Source organism: Pelophylax lessonae, assembly GCF_965119305.1.
Source record: "Pelophylax lessonae genome assembly, chromosome: 11".
Lineage (NCBI taxonomy): Eukaryota > Metazoa > Chordata > Amphibia > Anura > Ranidae > Pelophylax > Pelophylax lessonae.
In genome coordinates, this window is record NC_138778.1 from 174902828 (window position 1) to 174924989 (window position 22162).

At 44.6% G+C, this 22162-nt stretch overlaps 1 protein-coding gene across 2 annotated transcripts in view; it reads right to left on the reverse strand.

Annotated features, from left to right (window-relative positions):
• Positions 1-22162, reverse strand: part of SGCA (sarcoglycan alpha) — a 55803-nt gene that overhangs the window by 16538 nt on the left and 17103 nt on the right. For both annotated transcript variants that reach the window (XM_082271253.1, XM_082271254.1), the window contains exon 6: positions 3046-3205. In XM_082271253.1, coding sequence (XP_082127379.1) covers positions 3046-3205 — 160 coding nt within the window. The remainder of the gene's footprint in view (positions 1-3045; positions 3206-22162) is intronic.

Here is a 22162-nt window from a genome sequence, read left to right on the forward strand (position 1 = left end):
CCTTCTGAGTGCCCCCCACAGCAAGCAGCCTTCTATGGGAGCACTGGAGCCGAGCCACTGATCTGTGTGTCCATTCAGACACGGAACCGTGGCTATGCCCCACTCCCTCTCTCTCCTCAGTGAGCAGCGGGAGCCAATGGCTCAGCCAATGAGGAGGAAGAGTCTCGGGCAGCCAAGGCTCTTGTGCACATTGCTGGATCGAGATGGACCTCAGGTAAGTATTAGGGGGACTGCTGCACACAGAAGGTTTTTTATCTTAATGTATAGAATGCATTAAGATTAAAAAAAAACTTCTGCTTTAGTGATGGGTAAATTTGCAATGTTTCAACCAAGTTGTAACTGTAATGTGAACCAAATCAAAATCAATGCAACCAATTGAGCCCCGCTCAGCATTCATTGGTTGCTTGGACGCAACCAATGACACATCTCTGGCCCTATTCATTGCCAGCCAGGAGGTTCCCATACCGAGTGCGGAAAGTAAGCAAACGAGTAGGGATTCTGGCTGACGTCATTGACCAAAATATGGCCATGACTGGGGATGCGTCGTCAATTGCTAGGGCGCCAGTGGCCGCCGGCATTCTAGCTAACAATGATACCTTAGCGGGAAGCTACCAGTGATATGGACAGAAGTTGTCTGGGGAAAAGGAGGTGCATCAGTGCAGGGAATTAACTTTTACCATTCATTTTGCAGCAAACCACAACTTTTTGGGAATAATAATAATACAAACAATAATAATATAGACTATAATAAAAATAAAAAATAACTGTAATATATTTGGTTCCACCACCTGGTGGCCATAAGTAATACTACATAAACTATATTACCCAATGTACTGGAACGCCTGCCTTGACACACACATGAACTTTAATGGCATCCCAGTCTTAGTCCGTAGGGTTCAATAAAAAGTTGGTCCACCCTTTGCAGCTATAACAGCTTCAACTCTACTGGGAAGGCTGTCCACAAGGTGTGCCTATGGGAATGTTTGACCATTCTTCCAGAAGTGCATTTGTGAGGTCAGGCACTGATGTGGATGAGAAGGCCTGGCTCGCAGTCCTGGCTCTAAAGTTGTTCTATCAGGTTGAGGTCAGGAATCTGTGCAGGCCAGTCAAGTTCCTCCACCCTAAAATTGCTCATCCATGTCTTTATGGACTTTGCTTTGTGCACTGGTCCAAATAATTTGGTGGAGGGGGGGGGGGGATTATGGTGTGGAGTTGTTTTTCAGGGGTTGGGCTGTGCCCCTTAGTTCTAAAGGCGTCAGCATACCAAGACATTTTGGACAATTTCAAGCTCCCAACTTTGTGGGAACAGTTTGGGGATGGCCCCCTTCCTGTTCCAACAAGACTGCACACCAGTGCACAAAGCAAGGTCCATAAAGACATGGATGAGCGAGTTTGGGGTTGAGGAACTTGACTGGCCTGCACAGAGTCCTGACCTCAACCCGATAGAACACCTTTAGGATGAATTAGAGCAGAAGCTGCGAGCCAGGCCTTCTCCTCCAAGATCAGTGCCTGACCTCACAAATGCTCTTCTGGAAGAATGGTCACACATTCCCATAGACACTCCTAAACCTTGTGGACAGCCTTCTCAGAAGAGTTGAAGCTGTTATAGCTGCAAAGGGTGGGCCAACTCAATATTGAACCCTACGGACTAAGACTGGGATGCCATTAAAGTTCATGTACGTGTAAAGGCAAGCATTTGAATACTTTTGGTAATATCGTGTAATATTTGCCACTAGTATTATTACCATCCAAAACAGTAGAAAGTGTGCAATCCTGCTCATATCCTGTTCCAGATGAAACTCACAGTCAGCTGTGGAAACCAGAATGCTCATGTAGAGGGATGCCTGATGCCTTCCTTGTGGAAGTATGTACTGCCTGCTTCTAGCACTTTGTGATCTCCAGCTGCTACATAACTGCAGTGCAGCATATAAGCCTTGTTTATAGCTCCTGGCACTGAAGGTATTGAATCAAACAAGTATGCAGGGTAGGTGAAACTTGTCTTCATCCCGTGTCTACAAACTGCATATACAGTAGGTTGAATGTAAATAAGACAAGATTTACACAGGCCCAGGCCTGATAAAAGCTTTCAAATAGAAGAAAAAGAAATGCAGTAGTAAAGAGTTGTATTTGCTTGATATATTTGGGTATTAAAAAAAATGATAAAATGCATTTTAAAAGGAGAGTCATCCTTTCATAAAACTTTGGACAAAAATTCCAAGGTCTCCAGTGATTTCAGGATCCTGATAAGGGTTGTCTTTGCATTGCTTAATTTATTAGTTATAGAACAATATTGAGCTTTGCTACCTGTATCATTTCGCAGCTCAGAGTCATATAATCTGGGCAAAACATGACTATGATATACACATGGCAACTGCTATTCACCTGGAGAACCATTGTGTTATCATGGCCACTTATGCCATCTGGTGTTCAATTCTGGTAGTACATCCACTCACCAAGCTTACATTGCACCAGTCTATGACTTTATTTATTGAATTTTACATTTATTTTATTCACATATATTGATCACCACCGGAAAATACGTATTTATCTATTTATCAATTCCTTGGAACTTTTTATTAAATTTCATGTGTTTAATTGATTTGTATTTTCACTTATATTGTAAAGATAAGTTTTCAACATTGTTCACATACATTAAGTTAATTGTTTTTCTGCGGCAAGCGCTGTATATAGCCTAGGTTATTTTTCTATCATCCATTTTAAATCTACAGCTGCTGCCACACAATATATATTTTTATACTTATATCTCACTAATTACACACATATTTTTATCTTATATTTAATCAAAACCTTTTCCGAGGCGCGGGGAGATACACTAGTATAGTGTTATCTTTTTTCTATCTTCACAATATTGAGCATTGTTACCTGTATCATTTTGCAGTTTAACTCAGAGGCATATAATCTGAGCAAAACAGGACTATGATATACACATGTGCACATGGCAAGTGCTATTCACCTGGAGAACCATTGTGTTATCATGGCCACTTATGCCATCTGGTGTTCAATTCTGGTAGTACATCCACTCACCAAGCTTACATTGCACCAGTCTATGACAAAGTCATTTAGTTGAAGTTCTTGGCAGAACACCGGCTTCTCCCTTTGCTGGCACTTCTGTCGGATCTCAGAAGTCTGGGAGTCAGTAAAGCACTTCGGAAAAGGGATAACAGATCCAACCTTTATAAAGACCCTGTACAGAAAAGGAAGGAAGAAATTGTCAGAGAGTTGCCAATATTTTTTTTCTCCTTTGTATGACAAGAAATATACTTTTTAAAATTTGCCCTGCAGAGGTATGTTGTTTCTTAAAGGTCCAGAATGGAAGTCAAGCTTACAGAGCACACGAGCCCCTGTCAGGAAGGCATTAGGTACATTGCAAGGCTCAGTTCTCTTGGAGCACAATATTACGTGTGGGCCGCTGTAAAGTGAGAACAAAATCCACCCAACTGTTTACTTTCATTCATTATCATTTTGACACAAGAGAAGACACCAAAGGTAATAAACTAACATTATTGGGGAAAAAAAGGAACTAACATAGAGAAATGTATTCTCTTCTTCTACACGGTTCAACTGCTGTACCCGTCCCTCTATACTGGAAAAGGAGAACTTGCCTGCATGGGCAAAGCACAGTGTAATGCTAGTATGGCATGATCCAGGGGGAAAGTAGCAGATTTGTGGATGCAGTCCAAATGTTTTACAGAGTTTTTTTTTATTTAAACAAGTTTGGTATTCATCAAAATAAAATACTTCAATTAAATAATATTAAAAAAATGCAATTAATAATACCCAAATGTATCCTAGCCTTCCTGTAAACCTCTGCACATCAGCATTCAGAGCGGGATAGGGAGGGGTACCACTGTAAAACAACTGTATATTTTGTTCTTTCTTAATCTAACAAGGGGTCTCACGTAGGAGAGATCAGAGAGCTAACCTCATCAGTAAGCTGCTATTCCTTTATTATCCAATCACTGTTCAGAGCATGCTGTATTGCTTTGAATGCAGTAGGGAAATGTAAATGGTCAGGACCTTGTAAAGTGTCTAGCAAGAATTAGTGAGGTTCATTTGGGAGAGAACTAATAAACACATATATATATATATATATATATATATATATATATATATATATATATATATATATATATATATATATATATATATACTGTAGATATATATGTATATATATATATATATATATATATATATATATATATATACAGTATATATACACTATATTACCAAAAGTATTGGGACGCCCGCCTTTAAAAGCAGACTGCTCTATTACCCTCTTACATTGTCTGTTACGGTATCTGTGGAGGATTCAGGAACCATCTGAGGTCAGGGATACAATCTTTAAAGCCAAAAAAGATGATATATAAATATAAATATATATATATATATATATATATATATATATATATATATATATATACACACATTAAATTACCATAAGTATTGGGATGCCTGCCTTTACAAGCACGTGAACTTTAATGGCATCCCAGTCTTGGCCCGTAGGGTTCAATATTGAGTTGGCCCACCCTTTGCAGCTATAACAGCTTCAACTCTTCTGGGAAGGCTGTCCACAAGGTTTGTTCACAAGGTTTAGGGAATGCTTGACCATTCTTTTAGAAGCGCATTTGTGAGGACAGGCACTGATGTGGATGAGAGGGCCAGCCTCCGTCTCTGCTCTAATTCATCCCAAAGGTGTTCTATCAGGTTAGGGTCAGGACTCTATGCAGGCCAGTCAAATTCCTCCACCCCAAACTCGCTCATCCATGTCTTTATGGACCTTGTTTTGTGCACTGATCCAAATAATTTGGTGGAAGGGGGGATTATGGTGTGGGGTTGTTTTTCAGAGATTGGGATTGGCCCCTTAGTTCCAGTGAAGGGAACTCTCAAGGTGTTAGCATCCCAAGGCGTTTTCGACAAATTCATGCTCCCAACTTTGTGGGAACAGTTTGGGGTTGGCCCTTCCTGTTCCACCATGATTGAGCACCAGTGCACAAAGCAAGGTCCATAAAGACATGGATGAGTGAGTTTGGGGTGGAGGAACTTGACTGGCCTGCACAGAGTCCTGACCTCAACCCTATAGAACTCTTTTGGGATGAATGAGAGCAGAGACTACGAGCCAGGCCTTCTCGTCCAACATCAGTGCCTGACACCACAAATGCGCTTCTGGAAAAATGGTTAAACATTCCCATAGACACACTCCTAAACCTTCTGGACAGCCTTCCCAGAAGACTTCAAACTGTTATAGCTGCAAAGGGTGGGCCAACTCAATATTGGACCCTACAAGCTAAGACTGGGATGCCTTTAAAGTTCATGCGCATGTATAGGCAGGCGTCCCAATACTTTTGGTAATATAGTGTATTTATAATGAAAAATTTACTATCAAATACTTACCGTAATTTTCCTTTCCTGATGGACTCCATGGCAGCATACGTTTGGGTAGCCCCACCCTCACTCCTACCCTATTGGACCTCACTCCCATAAATTTTCAGGCTGGGCTAGAGCCCGCGTTCCATAACCAGCTTACTCATGAGAGGGAACTCCTACTGCAAAGGAGTCCATCAGGAAAGGAAAATTACGTAAGTATTTGGTAGTAAATTTTCAGCTTTCCTGACAGACTCCCATAGCAGCATACGTTTGGGAATTAACGAGCCACACAAACCACACAGGCGGGAGTGATGAACAAAAGAAGGTTCAATTTTCATCACTGACAGACAACACTTTAACCACTTAAGCCCCGAAAGATTTTACCCCCTTCCTGACCAGGGCCTATTTTGCGATTCGGCACTGCGTGACTTTAAGGGACAATTGCGAGGTCGAATTTGACGTCCTTTTTTTCCCGCAAACAGAGCTTTCTTTTGGTGGTATTTGATCATGCGCTATAAATAAAAAAAGAGCGTCAATTTTGCAAAAATAACAATATTTTTCACATTTTTTTATATGAAATTATGCTACCTATGTTTGGTAAAAAAAATTGCAAAAAGCATATTTTGATTGGTTTGCGCAAAAGTTATTGCGTTTACTAACTAAGGGAAAGATTTTTGTAATTTTTGTTGGTTTTTTTTTAACCAGTAATGGCGGCGATCTGCGATTTTTTTTGCGGGACTGCGACATTGCGACGGTGTAGATCGGACCCTTGACTGACATTTTTGACACTTTTGGGGTTACCAGTGACATTACTGCAGTAATCAGTGCTATACATATGCACTGTTACTGTAAAAATGACACTGGCAGTGAAGGAGTTAACTTTATTGGAGAGGGAGGGGTTAAGTGTGTCCCTAGGGGCGTGTTTCTAACTGTGATTGGCTGTGGCTACTAGTGTAAGAACAGAGATCAACGGTCCTACATAGTAGAACCGTGTGATCTCCATTCTTACACAGGGAAGTATGACAGGCGGCTTTGTTTACATTAGCCGCCTGCCTTTCTTCTGGTGTAACGGACGATTGCGAGTGCGGAAGCGCGCCTCCGGCGGCGCACACTCGCTCCCTAGAGCCTCACAGGCTAGCGACGTAGTCCTATGTCGCTTTGCCTGTGAGGGGCTGACCGTGGCGGTCGGCAAGCGGTTAAGGCCAAAGTAAACAGAAGCCAAAGATGCAGGCTTAAAGCAATAGTGAGCAAAAAACGTATGAATGGACGACCAAGAAGCCGCCCTGCATATCACTATGGGACACAGGGAGAAGCCGCTCAGGATGTCGACGCCGTTATTGTCAAATGTGCAGTTACCGCCTCTGGGAAAGCCAAGCTCTTAGCCCTATATGCTTGATGGATGGCTAGCACGATCCTCCCATAAAAAAGCACAAATAGGCCATCAGAGAGTCTGAAGGACTCTGTAGCCCTTAGGTAAACCCGCAGCGTCTCCCCTACATTCAATAGGTGCGTACTGCCATCCTCTGCTGCCTTGAATGTGGGGAGGACAATTTCCTGATTTTCATGGAATACCGACGTCACCTTTGGTTTTGAATAGAGCATTGGAATTAAGACCATCCGGTCAGGAAAGAAAGCCAGAAAAGGCTCTTTGCACCCCAGAGATGCAATCTCAGTCACTCTCCTTGCCAATGTAATGGCCACGAGGAACGCTGACCTAGTGAACAAGTCTTTAATCAAAGTTTCCTGGTGCTGAATCGAGGCGGGGTACAAAAAGAAGTTGAGCACGAGGGGAAGGTCCCACTTGGAAAATCTTGGTTTTCTCTGAGGTCTCAGTCTGGCTGCTCCCCTGAAGAACCGGGCCACCAGTGGATGACTCCTCTATGAGGTGAGGGCTGAGAGGGTTGAGGTTTGAACCCTGAGGGAGCTGACACTCAGACCCAAGTCCAGGCTAAACTGTGGAAAATCCAGAATAACAAAGCTCCAGCTCTACGTATAATTTGCCTGAAGCTGAGGCAAATTCCGTAAATTTTGACCAGATTCTGTTGTAGACCCGATTAGTGCTGGCTCTTCTAGCATTTATCAGGGTGGACAAGACTCCTGAGGGGTAACCATCAGAAGAAGAGAGGAAAGTGCAATGGTGCTGGAATAGTCTCTAGTGCTGTGATGACTATATACTGTCCCTTCGCCGATCACCACGGGTGTTCAAATGGTAAGAAAACTCACTTACCAGATGCTGTGGATTCCTGGTGGCATACGCCAACAGGAATCAGAAACGCTTTGGTTTTTTAATGCCTTCAGGCTCCTGGTGCAAACCGAGGTCCTCTGGGTCAGGCTGTACTCCTAGGTGATGGCGGACACAGGACTCCTCTTCCACTACAGCTTGGTAGTTTAAAAACGTGTGGGAATATAAAAAACACAAAGGGCTTCTCCTCGTGTAGAGTGTTATAACTCCTTTTATTTATACACACACTTAAAAATCAATATGCCACTGCAAATTCCATAAAAGCATTCCATAAAAACATTCCAGACAGTGCAAGCACTGTGATTTAAAATTCCACTTCAAACGTCTATAATCTCATAAATGCTCCTGCCCTTTGCTCCGGTGTCTATCCAGCCTCTCTGCTTGGTTTTTACCGTGTAAAGTTGGTGGCTCCGCCGAACCCGGAAGTGCGGTCCCGGCGTGCGTTCCACCAGCGGGCTTCAGAGCTAGGCAACGTGCGTATCAACTTGACGCGTTTCGTCAGAGATGTGACGTCTTCGAAAGCGTAAGAATCCACTTGAAGACCTCCGCATGAAGGGACCATTCGTTGTTCAGTGGGAACCGTGAGAGAAAGTCCGCCTGAGAATTTTGAACCCCTGGAATGTATACCCCGGAGACACAGCCATGGATCAACACGAAGATGGCGGTAGAGGTGATCTGTAACTGAGGGGCCAAACATTCAGGTGCCCATCAGCAGCAGGGTGGGGGGGATGAATGGCAGTATGGAGAGCAGCACATTCACACACTCACCAATACCAAGGGGCCACCAGAGCTAACATCCACTGGTAGCATGGATCCCAATGCGACATGAGATCTGTCAGATTTAAAAATCTCCCCCGTGATGAGTCACGCCCCTTCCGCAGCCACGCATATGCGGAACTCCGGCCCTGGAATTCTTTTTGAGGGGCTGGGACCAGAAGAACCATTTGCACATGTACGTCCGGAACTGACAGCCGCACTGCGCATGCGCAAACCAAGATTCAGTTTGGCTCGAGGCTCTGCGCATGCCCCGGACAAACCGTAAACCGCTGGAGCTATGGAGAGCGGTGGCATGGGACGCAGAAGCGTTCTAGCCACCATGACAGGCCAGTAAGCACTAGAGCCAGGGAAAAGACAGAGAATAAAATAAAAAAAATAAAAGCCACTCACAGGACCTGGATCCCAGAGGCAAGAGCAGCTGCAGCATCATCATCATCGACATCATCCTTATCAGTAGCAATCATGCTAGGGCACACTCCAAGGGTCCCCCGCTAATAGCAGGGCATCCGACCAGCGCTAATGCCTGCCAATGGCTGGGCCTTAGTATGTAGGTGTCAATCTCTGCACTTGTGTGCCATACACTACCCCACTGATAGCTGGGGACTCAGTGACTGCCGGAGCCATCCTGGAAGACTTTTGGACACCGCAGGATACCACAAGATGCTCCTGACATCCGCGCAGCTGTCCCGCATGAGACCCAGTCGCCGACACTTCCAAAAGGGAAAACCTCTTACACCATGGTCCTATGAGTGAGGAGGGCAAAAAAAGGAACGTGGCCTCTGGCCCATCCTGAAAATTTATGGGAGTGGGGTCCTATGGGGTAGGAGCAAGGGCAGAGGTACCCAAACATATGCTGCCATGGGAGTCTGTCAGGAAATGATAGTAGAAGGTGAAAAATTAAGTAGTAATTTATTAACAAATAGTTAAATATTGTTCCAAATATGTTGATAACATAGTGGTGAACAATGTGCTTGGGGAAGAGCCCAAGTGTGAGGAAATAAAAAAGAGGTTGATTCTGAAAGAATCAGTGACATTAGTGCAATAGTGACATTTTGTAGGGATTTTTTGGCTGTTTTCAGGGGATGCTTGACTCTTCCCTCCCAAACCACCAATTCTCTGGAGTGGGATCAATATAGCTACTGCTGAAAAATTTTTACTTGCATATTGTTATGTTATTTTATTTATTTTCAACCGTATATAACAACTTCTCTCTGATATCATGCTTTGATATACCTTAGAAATAGAGATGTATAGAACTGTTCGCCGGCGAACAGTTCCCGGCGAACTTCGCATGTTCGCGTTCGCCGCTGCGGGCGAACATATGCGATGTTCGGTCCGACCCCCATAATACATCATTGAGGCAAACTTTGACCCTGAACCTCACAGTCAGCAGACACATTTCCAGCCAATCAGCATACCTCCCTCCCACACCCTCCCACCTCCTATAAATAAGCAAGGGCAGCATCCATCTTAGATCATTCTGAAGCAGTGTGTGTAGTGAGAGTAGGGAGAGCTGCTGCTGCTGCTGCTGTTAAGCTAGGGACAGTTAGTCAGTGTTCCTGGTCTTGCAGTGTTCTTGGTCCACTACTGCTGTAATATCAGCACCCCAAAAAGCCCTTCTAAGGGCTGGTATTTGTGTAATTTTTTATTTTTTTATATATATATATATATATATATATATATATATATATATCTAGCGTCCCCAAAAGCCCTTTTAAGGGCTGGTAATTGAGTTGTTTCTTCTTATATATATATATATATCTATCTATCTATCTAGTGTCCCCAAAAGCCCTTTTAAGGGCTGGTAATTGAGGTTTTTTTTTTTTTTATTTATATATATACATATATATATATTTAGCGTCCCCAAAAGCCCTTTTAAGGGCTGGTAAGGTAATAGAGTTTTTTCTATATATATATATATATATATATATATATATATATATATATATTGTACACTGTGACTGCAGTTGCCTGCCCGCTGTGTGTGAGAGGCCACAGACCTACCACAGACTGTACTGTGTGCACACCACACTCATTTCGGGTGGCACAGGCACAGTACCTGGCATTTTAAAAAATATTTTTTTTTTCCTCTGTCATAATTGCAGTGAGTGCTGTGTCAGGTCCACAGAGTGCACTGTACCCACTGCAGTGCACTGCCCACCACTGATATATATATACGGTGGCACAGCATCTTGTTGCAATAAATTGAAAAAAAAAATATTTTTTATTATTGCAGTTGCCTGGGCTGCCAGTGACTGTCAGGTCCACAGAGTGTACTGTGCCCACTGCAGTGCCACTGTGTGCCCACCCACCACTGATATATAAGGTGGCACAGCAGCTTGCAAAGTAAAAAAATATATATTTTTTTTTAAATTGCAGTTGCCTGTGTGCCAGTGACTGCTGTCAGGTCCACAGAGAGTGTACTGTGCCACTGCCCACCCACCACTGATATATAAGGTGGCACAGCAGCTTGCAAAGTAAAAAAAAATATATATTTTTTTAAATTGCAGTTGCCTGTGTGCCAGTGACTGCTGTCAGGTCCACAGAGAGTGTACTGTGCCACTGCCCCCCCCCCCCCACCACTGATATATAAGGTGGCACAGCAGCTTGCAAAGTAAAAAAAAATATATTTTTTTTTAAATTGCAGTTGCCTGGGTGCCAGTGACTGCTGTCAGGTCCACAGAGAGTGTACTGTGCCACTGCCCACCCACCACTGATATATAAGGTGGCACAGCAGCTTGCAAAGTAAAAAAAAATATATATATTTTTTAAATTGCAGTTGCCTGGGTGCCAGTGACTGCTGTCAGGTCCACAGAGAGTGTACTGTGCCACTGCCCACCCACCACTGATATATAAGGTGGCACAGCAGCTTGCAAAGTAAAAAAAATATATATATATATTTTTTAAATTGCAGTTGCCTGGGTGCCAGTGACTGCTGTCAGGTCCACAGAGAGTGTACTGTGCCACTGTCCACCCACCACTGATATATAAGGTGGCACAGCAGCTTGCAAAGTAAAAAAAAATATATATATTTTTTAAATTGCAGTTGCCTGGGTGCCAGTGACTGCTGTCAGGTCCACAGAGAGTGTACTGTGCCACTGCCCACCCACCACTGATATATAAGGTGGCACAGCAGCTTGCACTCATAGTACAACAGTAACAACACATTAAAAAAAAATGACAGGCAGAGGCAGGCCACCCCGCAAGGGCCGTCGTGGTCGTGGTGCTGTGATTTCCTTAGGCCCTAGAATAATGCCCAGTGTTCAGAGGCCACCACAGACCCTGAACTCAAAAAATTCTGAGGCCATAGTTGACTGGCTTACACAGGACACCCAATCGTCTACAGCTTCCGCTCGGAACCTTAATGCACCATCCTCCTCCAGCTCAGCTTCGGGCACCTCTCAATTTACCACTCGCCAGCCCGCCGGCACCACCACCAACACTAGCACCACAGCCGCTTCACTTGATCCATCAGAGGAGTTATTTTCACATCAGTTGGAAGAAATAAGTGATGCGCAACTATTAGTGCCAGAGGATGTAGATAACGGGGATATGTCTCAGTCAGGCAGCATTATACACATGGACGTACATTGAGATGATGATGATGATGATGTTGTACCTGCTGCTGCTGCCTTTGCTGAGTTGTCAAGTGAAGCGGCTGATGATGACGATGTGTCTGTGGATGTCACCTGGGTGCCTGCTCGAAGAGCAGAAGAAGAGGGGGAAAGTTCAGATGGGGAGACAGAGAGGAGGAGGAGGAGGAGACGAGTTGGAAGCAGGGGGAGGAGGTCATCGCAAGGAGCTAGTGGCGCAGTCAGACAGCATGTAGATTCGGCACCCGGGGTCAGCCAGACAGCACGCCAATCAACGCAAGCTGTTGCCACCACCAGAATGCCGTCCTTGCAAAGCTCAGCAGTGTGGCATTTTTTTTGTGTGTCTGCCTCTGATATCAGCGATGCCATTTGTAACCTGTGCCAAAAGAAACTGAGTCGTGGGAAGTCCAACACCCACCTAGGTACAACTGCTTTGCGAAGGCACATGATCTCACATCACAAACGCCTATGGGATCAACACATGAGTAAAAGCAGCACACAAACTGAAAGCCACCATCCTCCTCCTGGTCCAGCGTCTTCAGCCACGTCAACCACTGCTGTCCTCCATGCCCCCTATCAACAACCCGCCCCTCCGCCTCTCACCTTCAGCAGTTCCTGCTCACCTGCCCACAGTCAGGTGTCTGTCAAGGAAATGTTTGAGCGTAAGAAGCCAATCTCACAGAGTCACCCCCTTGCCCGGCGTCTGACAGCTGGCTTGTCGGAACTCTTAGCCCGCCAGCTTTTACCATACAAGCTGGTGGAGTCTGAGGCCTTCAAAAAATTTGTCGCTATTGGGACACCGCAGTGGAAGGTACCCGGCCGAAATTATTTTTCACAAAAGGCAATCCCCAACCTGTACTCTATTGTGGAAAAGGAAATCATGTCCCGTCTGGCACACAGTGTTGGGGCAAGGGTCCATCTGACCACTGATAGCTGGTCTGCAAAGCACGGTCAGGGCAGGTATATAACTTACACTGCGCATTGGGTAAACCTGCTGGCGGCTGCCAAGCATGGAATGCGTGGCTCTGCTGCAGAGGAGTTGGTGACACCGCCACGACTTGCAGGCAGGCCTGCTGCCACCTCCTCTACTCCTCCTACTCCATCCTCTTTGCTAACCTCCTCGGCTGAGTCCTCTTCTGCTGTTGCGTCTTGCTCCACACCAACTGCACCCCCCCAGCTCCCCAGGGGCTATTCCACATGCCGGATACAACAGTGTCACGCTGTCTTGGGGTTGACTTGCCTGAAAGCAGAGAGTCACACCGGACCAGCACTACTGTCCGCCCTGAATGCACAGGTGGATCAGTGGCTGACCCCGCACCAACTGGAGATCGGCAAAGTGGTGTGTGACAACGGCAGCAATTTGTTGGCGGCATTGAATTTGGGCAAGTTGACACATGTGCCGTGCATGGCACATGTGTTGAATCTGATTGTGCAACGTTTTGTGCAGAAGTACCCAGGCTTACAGGACGTCCTCAAGCAGGCCAGGAAGGTGTGTGGCCATTTCAGGCGTTCCTACACGGCCATGGCGCACTTTGCAGATATTCAGCGGCGAAACAACATGCCAGTGAGGCGCTTGATTTGCGACAGCCCGACACATTGGAATTTAACACTGCTAATGTTCGACCGCCTGCTCCAACAAGAAAAAGCGGTCAACGAGTATTTGTATGACCGGGGTGCTAGGACAGCCTCTGCGGAGCTGGGTATTTTTTTGCCACGTTACTGGATGCTCATGCGCAATGCCTGTAGGCTCATGCGTCCTTTTGAGGAGGTGACAAACCTAGTGAGTCGCACCGAAGGCACCATCAGCGACATCATCCCATATGTTTTTTTCCTGGAGCGTGCCCTGCGAAGAGTGCTGGATCAGGCCGTAGATGAGCGTGAAGAGGAAGAGGAAGAGTTGTGGTCACCATCACCACCACCAGAAACAGCCTTACCATCGATTGCTGGACCTGCGGCAACACTGGAAGAGGAGTGTGAGGAAGAGGAGTCAGAGGAGGAATGTGGCTTTGAGGAGGAGGAACACCAACCACAGCAGGCATCCCAGGGTGCTCGTTGTCACCTATCTGGTACCCGTGGTGTTGTACATGGCTGGGGGGAAGAACACACCTTCAATGACATCAGTGAGGACAAGGAATTGGACATGAGTAGCTCGGCATCCAACCTTGTGCAAATGGGGTCTTTCATGCTGTCATGCCTGTTGAGGGACCCTCGTATAAAAAGGCTGAAGGAGAACGACCTGTACTGGGTGGCCACGCTACTAGACCCCCGGTATAAGCAGAAAGTCTGTGATATGTTACCCAATTACCGGCAGTCGCAAAGGATGCAGCAGCTACAAAATAAGTTAAAAAGTATGCTTTACACAGCACAACGGGAATCCAACAGGGGAAGAGGTGAAAGTAATCCTCCTCCTACCACCACAACCACGCCGGCAAGGACAGGACGCTTTACAGACGTCTTGTTGATGGAGGACATGCGGAGCTTTTTTAGTCCTATGCATCGCCACAGCCCTTCGGGGTCCACCCTCAGAGAACGACTCGACCGACAGGTAGCAGACTACCTTGCCTTAACTGCAGATATCGACACTCTGAGGAGCGATGAACCCCTTGACTACTGGGTGTGCAGGCTTGACCTGTGGCCTGAGCTATCCCGATTTGCCATTGAACTTCTGGCCTGCCCCGCTTCAAGTGTGCTGTCAGAAAGGACCTTCAGCGCAGCAGGAGGTATTGTCACTGAGAAGAGAAGTCGCCTAGGTCAAAAAAGTCTTGATTACCTCACGTTTATTAAGATGAATGAGGCATGGATCCCGAAGGGACTGACAGTGGGGGATGCATTTGACTAAAAAAGGCCTGGTGATGACTGAGATGCCTTGGCCTAAAAATGGTCCACACGCTGCTGTATATAATCATTCTCTGCATGCCGGATGACTTACGTGACGTCTCCGCCACCAACTACGGTTCAAGCCGCAATGTTTTAGTGCACTTTCTGCCTTAAAACCTAAATTTTTCAGGCCGCTGCTACAGCAGCGGCTGCAACAATACCTGCTTTTTCATGCATGTGTACATGCCTAATTTTTCTGGCCTCTGGTGCTACACTGTGGCTGCAAAAAAACAAAAAAAAAGGCACATACATGTGTCAATTCCCCTTCGTGATCGTTACCTTGTCTTGGTGAAGGGGCTTGCGTATCACAATGAAGCGATCACCTCTAGGATTGTGTTGGCACACCCCAGATGATAAGGTCGTTGCTTCATTGTGTACAGACCAAAAGCGATCCGCAGGATAATTTTTCATAGAAAAAACATTCATTTTCTTTCATTCTTTCTGCGGAGCTGGGTATTTTTTGGCCGCGTTACTGAATGCTCATGAACAATGGCTGTAGGCTCATGCGTCCTTTTGCGGAGGTGACAACCCTGGTGGTCAGTCGAACCCAAGGCAACATCATCGACCTCATCCCATATGCGTTTTTTCTGGAGCGTGCCCTGCAAAGAGTACTTGATCAGGCTGTAGATGAGCATGAAGAGGAAGAGTTGTGGTCCCCATCACCACCAGAAGCAGCCTTGTCGTTGTCAATTGCTGGACCTGTGGCAACGCAGAGAGAGAAGTCTGAAGAAGAGAAGTCAGAGGAGGATGTTGGCTTTGAGGAGGTAGAATACCAGCCACAGCAGGCGTCCCAGGGGGCTTGTTGTCACCTTTCGGGGACCCTTGGTGTTGTATGTGGCTGGGTGGAGGAAGAGACCTTCAATGATGTCAGTGAGGACAAGGAACGGGACATGGCTAGCTTGGTATCCAACCTTGTGCAAATGGGGAGTTTGCGGTTGTGCAAATGGACTGACTGACTGACTGTTGTTAAACGGGGAGTTTGGTCTGTCAGAGTTTGGTCTGTCACTGTGAAGCGGGCGTAACCCTTACACTACTTGACCGATAAAACATCATACCTGATCGTATTCACACACTGGATGTTTTAAAGCACGTTATTCCAAACAATTTAGGAATGTTAGGTGATTTATGCCCTTTATGGATCAAAACCCGACTCTGCGTCAACTACGTCATTTTCCATGGGCGTTTTGCCATGGATCCCCCTCCGGCATGCCACAGTCCAGGTGTCCCTGCTCTACTGAAAAATTATCTTTTGTTTCTGGTTCTGGACATGCTACAGAGCGGAAACTTCACACAAAAAAAGTTCTTAAAAATTGTCATTTTTGATAGAGAGCCAATTATTGAAAAAAAAAAATAAATAAAAAAAAAAAAAAATTCTTTGGATTTATTGTCTGGGGGGTCTAAAAAGTGTACCTGTGAAGTTTCAGCTCTGTAGCATGTCCAGAACCAGAAAAAAAATAGAATTAGGGTTAGGGCTAGGGTTAGGGTTAGGGCTAGGGTTAGGGTCAGGGCTAAGGTTAGGGCTAGGGTTAGGGTCAGGGCTAAGGTTAGGGTTATTTTTAGTGCTTAGGGTTAGAGTTAGAGGGGTAGGGGTAGGGCTACTAACTCTAACCCTAAGTATCTCACCGTAACCCTAACCCTAGCCCCTAACACTAAACCTAACCCTAACCCTCTAACCATAACCCTAACCCTCTAACCTTAACCCTAACCCTCTAAACCTAGCCATAAAAATAACCCAAACCCTAAACCTAACCCTAGCCCTAACCCTAGCCCTAACCCTAATTCTATTTTTTTTCTGGTCCTGGACATGCTACAGAGCTGAAACTTCACAGGTACACTTTTTAGACCCCCAGATGCTAAATCAAAAGAAATTTTTTATTTTTTTTTTAATTTTTCCAATAATTGGCTCTCTATCAAAAAATTACAATTTTTAAGAACTTTTTTTTGTGTGATCCCTCTCCGGCATGCCACAGTCCAGGTGTTTGTCCCCTTGAAACAACTTTTCCATTACTATTGTGGCCAGAAAGAGTCCCTGTGGGTTTTAAAATTCGCCTGCCTATTAAAGTCTATGGCGGTTCGCCCGGTTCGCCGGTTCGCGAACATTTGCCGATGTTCACGTTCACCGTTCGCGAACGGCGAATTTTAGGTTCGCGACATCACTACTTAGAAATGATTAAATGCACGATTGTGGTGTTTTACATCTAAACCGATATACTCTGATACCCAACATGCATGAGTGACGGATGACAGCCCTGCAGACCAGCTTCCCTGAGTCCTCGCAGCCACACCCAGCACGGGTAGCCCCTTCGTGTTCACGTGGGGGCTGCTCGGGACCTGCCAATCACCTTAGGGGAAAGGCGGGCCCCTCCTTCCGTGCTGGCGGCCACGGAGCGTCCCTGACTACAAGCCATAGTAATGTGCGCGCGCATCCACCAAGCGCAGGCGCACAACAGAAACCACGTCACGCTCCAAGTAAGCCCTCGTACGTGCGGCAACTACTGCGCATGTGCGAAGGGCTTTATAAGGCCGGGGATCGACTGTCTGTCCTCACTTCTCTCGAGCAGAGGGAAGGGGACGGATGGAATCTGCGCTGCCAGGACGGATCATACTTTCATCAAGACCTACTAAAATGTAAGTTCTAAAGGAAACTCCTTGTTCATCAATAAAATTCGGGCACCTAAGTCACTAATTACTGTTTTAAGCACAAAATCACTACACTGATCCGGAATCATAGCCACTAAAAGCTACAAGATATAAGCTATATCAGTCACCTGGATTAATCAGTGACACCATATATACTACATTAAAACAGACCAAGATTCTGGCCAAGATAGAGGGAAAAGGAAAAGGAAAAAGACCTACCCTCCGTGGAGGAACGTTTTTAACCCCTTCAGTCCACCAAACTATAAGTGGCCACATTCTCTCTATATGAATCGGACACAATGTGCTTATAATGCCCATATTTCCACAAACTTCCTTCTCTACCATCCTAGGCTATATGCAGAACACGATCTCGCTGTGACTGCGACTAGGACAGGGGAGCCCTGCGCAGGAACTGCTACCTACACTCATGTATGTAAAAAACTGTCTTTCTTACTTCAAGCACACTTGATGACATTAACAAGGAGTTAAAGAAACCTATGTATTATTTTCTATAGATCAAGTACAGAGTGACCCACGCTTTGAAAAAGGCCCATAGTAGAGCCGAAACGCACCAGAAATTGGGATTTTTTTTGGGGGGGACAAGCATCCCCTGAAAACAGCCAAAAAATCCCTACAAAATGTCACTATTGCACTAATGTCACTGATTCTTTCAGAATCAACCTCTTTTTTATTTCCTCACACTTGGGCTCTTCCCCAAGCACATTGTTCACCACTATGTTATCAACATATTTGGAACAATATTTAACTATTTGTCAATAAATTACTACTTAATTTTTCACCTTCTACTATCATTACTTATTTAAATCGTTTTGTATATACTGTATATTCATATACCTGTACTCTCGCCCACTTGCCCATAAAGTCCCATTCTTATTGGTTTGAGGCGCCAAAAAAACCCCCAACGTTTTACACAGGGACGGTGGCAACACTTACTCATTTGTGTGCAAAAGAAACCCCCCCCCCCCTTCGTTTATATATATATATATATATATATATATATATATCATCTGTTTGGCTTTAAAGATTGTACCCCTGACCTCAAATGGTCCCTGATTCCACCGCAGATACGGTAACAGACAATGTAAGAGGTTAATAGAGCAGGAGGATGCATTCGACTTAATCCTTCATCAACATCTGTCTGTGCGGCAATAATGTTTTTCTGTTTCCAGCAAGTAATCCTCTGCTGCATTGACCACCAGTTACCACCCTTTCCATAAGGGAATCCTAATTCTATAGCGGAGGCTTACTTTGCTTTTTTTTTTTTTTTTTTATTGACAGTTAATGTAAAAATCCTATCTTTATTTTCTAGCAAATTTCATACTGTAATGCAGCAAGTATTTTATAAATTTTTATATAATGTTTTATTATTAATATTTGTATTGTTATTGATGTTGTAACTATTATTAATATTAATATTGATAATTATTAGAATATATTATTATTATTAATAAAATTAAGCATAATATCATTATAGTAATATATACTGAAACATTTTAATATACAACGTTGTATAATTTGATTATAATTATTATAATATAATTATATTATTCTTATTATTGTTGTTGTTGATAACAATAATATAATTTTATTGTAATAAGTATATTAAAATAATAATAATAATAATAATAATATAACAATATATAATATTTACTGTAAAACATTCATTTTAGATGATTATTTAGCAACAATGTATTTAATAAAGGGAATGTTAAAGCATAGACATTGGTTCCTGCTACTGAAAGGGATAACAGTCTAATATTCAGGCTACACTTATACACACACACGATATTGTAACAGTAATTTTGGGTGAAAGCCAATCAGCTGCCAGTAAGCTTTGCCTATCAGGAGAAAAGCAGAGCATGCACATCTGCAAGACAGCCAGGATAATCTCCAAGCCGTACATGAAATCATTGAATTGCTAATAAACCGCTGTGAAGTGCTGCTAAGGCCTGATTTACCATAAAGTGCAGGGCTTTTTTCAACAAATAGGAGCAGGTACTCTCCCCTTCTCACCCCTTAACTCTGCCCCCTCCCTACCTCAGAGTATTGTCTCCTGGTACCACCCAGTACCACCCGTTTTAGAGAATACAGAATAAAGTATCATTATGTGATGCTAAGTCATTTGCATGGAATTTGTTAATTATAAGTAAAGCAGTAAAATGGATCCCCTGCTGCTAGCAACAATGGACCCCCAGCAACATTAGATTCCAACCAGCAACAATAAACCCCCACCAACAACAACAATGGAACCTCCAGCAACAATAGATCCCAGCCAACAACAATAGACCCCCCACCAACAACAACAATGGAACCTCCAGCAACAATAGATCCCAGCCAACAACAATAGACCCCCCACCAACAACAACAATGGAATCCCCAGCAACAATAAATCCCAGCCAACAACAATAGACCCCCACCAGCAACGACAATAGACCCTTCCCAGCAACAATAGTCCTCCAGCAACAACTGATCCCCGCAATAGACCCCAAAAGCAACAATAGATCCTTACCAGCCACAATAGTCCCCTCTCTCAACGGTAGATCTCTCACAGCAACAATTGACGCCCAAGAAATAGTAGATCCACCACCTGGAATAATAGATCTTCCCAGCAAACATAGCACCCCCTGCCACCCACAACAATAGATCCCCCAGCAGCCAGGAACAATTGACCCCAGTACCCTTTGCCCGCATTTGCACTGAAAAAAAAGCCCTGTTAAAGTGTAATGCGGACACCAGCTTTCCCTTCATAGTTGTACAGGCTCCTCTTCTCTCCTTTACTAAAATCACTTACTCTATCACTGCACAGAGTGAGCCCTACGCATTACCTTGCTGGAGGTCATCCAGCATCATCTAGCCTTTTTCACCCAAGCTTCTTTCTCTGGTTCTTTCAATCATGGAGGATCAGCATCACATGCGGGCATTACCCAGGGTGGTCTGCATGCGCACTTCTACACTGAAATCAGCCGCCATCTTCCAGCCATCAAGACAGAAATCCTCCAGCCATCAAGGCATTTTGATATTTGCCTAACTATGCCCAAGAATTAGCCCACTGATTGCATCAGGGCTGAGGGCTCCTGAGAGGATTACTAAGACAGGGTGCTGTGATGTTTTTCAGGAAGCCACCATGTACAGCATCCTGCCAGCCCCTCTTATCAGCCATGATCTTCCTGTATTTCATAAAAAAGCACAAGTAATGACATCACAGTGTCTAAAAAAAGTTATGTAATGAAAACAGTTTTTTTTTAAAAATGTCATAAGGTTTATAGTAGGGATCGACCAATTATCGGCAAAGCCGATATATCGAGGGCCGATATGCACTTTTCCCGATATATCGGAATTGGCCCCTGAGGTTACCGATATTGCCGATATTTCGGGAAAGTGTTTGAAATTGTATCGGAGTGATGCCTGCAGCTAGAGGCATCACCCCGGTACCGGCGTCCATAGCCGACGGTCGGCTGTCCTGTCATGACAACCGATGCGGCTGAGAAGCCGCTCGGCTGTCATTACAAGGAGCCGGAGGGGGTGTCCCCCCTCCCACTGCCTTCCGTGGCTTGCCCGGGTCTCCCGTCCCACCGGGAGACCCAGACAACCAGCCTGCACGGTGGCCGAAAACCCGATCAAAGTCGCATTTGGCTCTGATCGGGTCTCCATGCAAAAACCCAGAAGTGATGTCATGACTCATGAGTGACATCACTTCCAGGTACTGTCTGGCGCCAGATTAAAAAAAATGACAACATTCAAAACAGCCAAACTTGGCATTTTGAATGCTTTAAGTGCAGAGGAGGGGTTTGGGGTCTTTTAGACCCCCAGATCCCTCCACAAGTGTACCTGTCAAGAGAAAAAAAAAATGTTAAATGTACAAAAATATCGGCGCATATTGGCCGATTCCGATATGCATTGGCCAAAATATCGGTGTCGGCAACGAAAATATTAAATCCATTACATCAACATGACAAAACAATTAGCATTTTCAGAAGGAGAGGCTAACAATGGAAACCTACATTTTCTCTTACTTCTCTTAAGAGTATCCTTATTTCTCTATTTCAGGTGGTAATCATTTGACATTTGTCATCCAATTAACAACCAGAAGTCATTTAGGAAAACAAATTTTATTTTAATAAAGCCCCCATTTTTTTTTTTTTTTTTACCTGAAAGTGTAAAGCCTCGTACATAGGCGTCGAAATTCCGCAGGGAGTTTTCGTCCGACGACCGATCTGCCGATTTTCGGCTTGTTAGGATGATGCTTCCGACAACCGACTCTGACTTTTCGGCCGAAAAAAATCTGGTGTGCAGGCTATAAAATTTTTGTCCGCCGTCAAAACACGGCCGATTTTCGTGCAGTCAGCACAGATTTCGACAGGAAAAAATCTTATGAGCAAGACTGGGCATGCTCAGAGAAGAAAGAACACAAAGAAAGCAAACCAACACATGACATCACTTCTGAAGTAGAATTTTGTCTGGCGAGAAAATTCGTGTGCAGTCTAGGCACATTCCAACCAACAAAACACCACTCTGGACAAAAGATGGACGATCGGTCGGCCGATAATCGTTGCGTGTGTACGAGGCTTTAATCTCTTTAAGAGTAAAGGAAATGGGTAGATGAGAAAAGTAGCAGCATACAACTTAC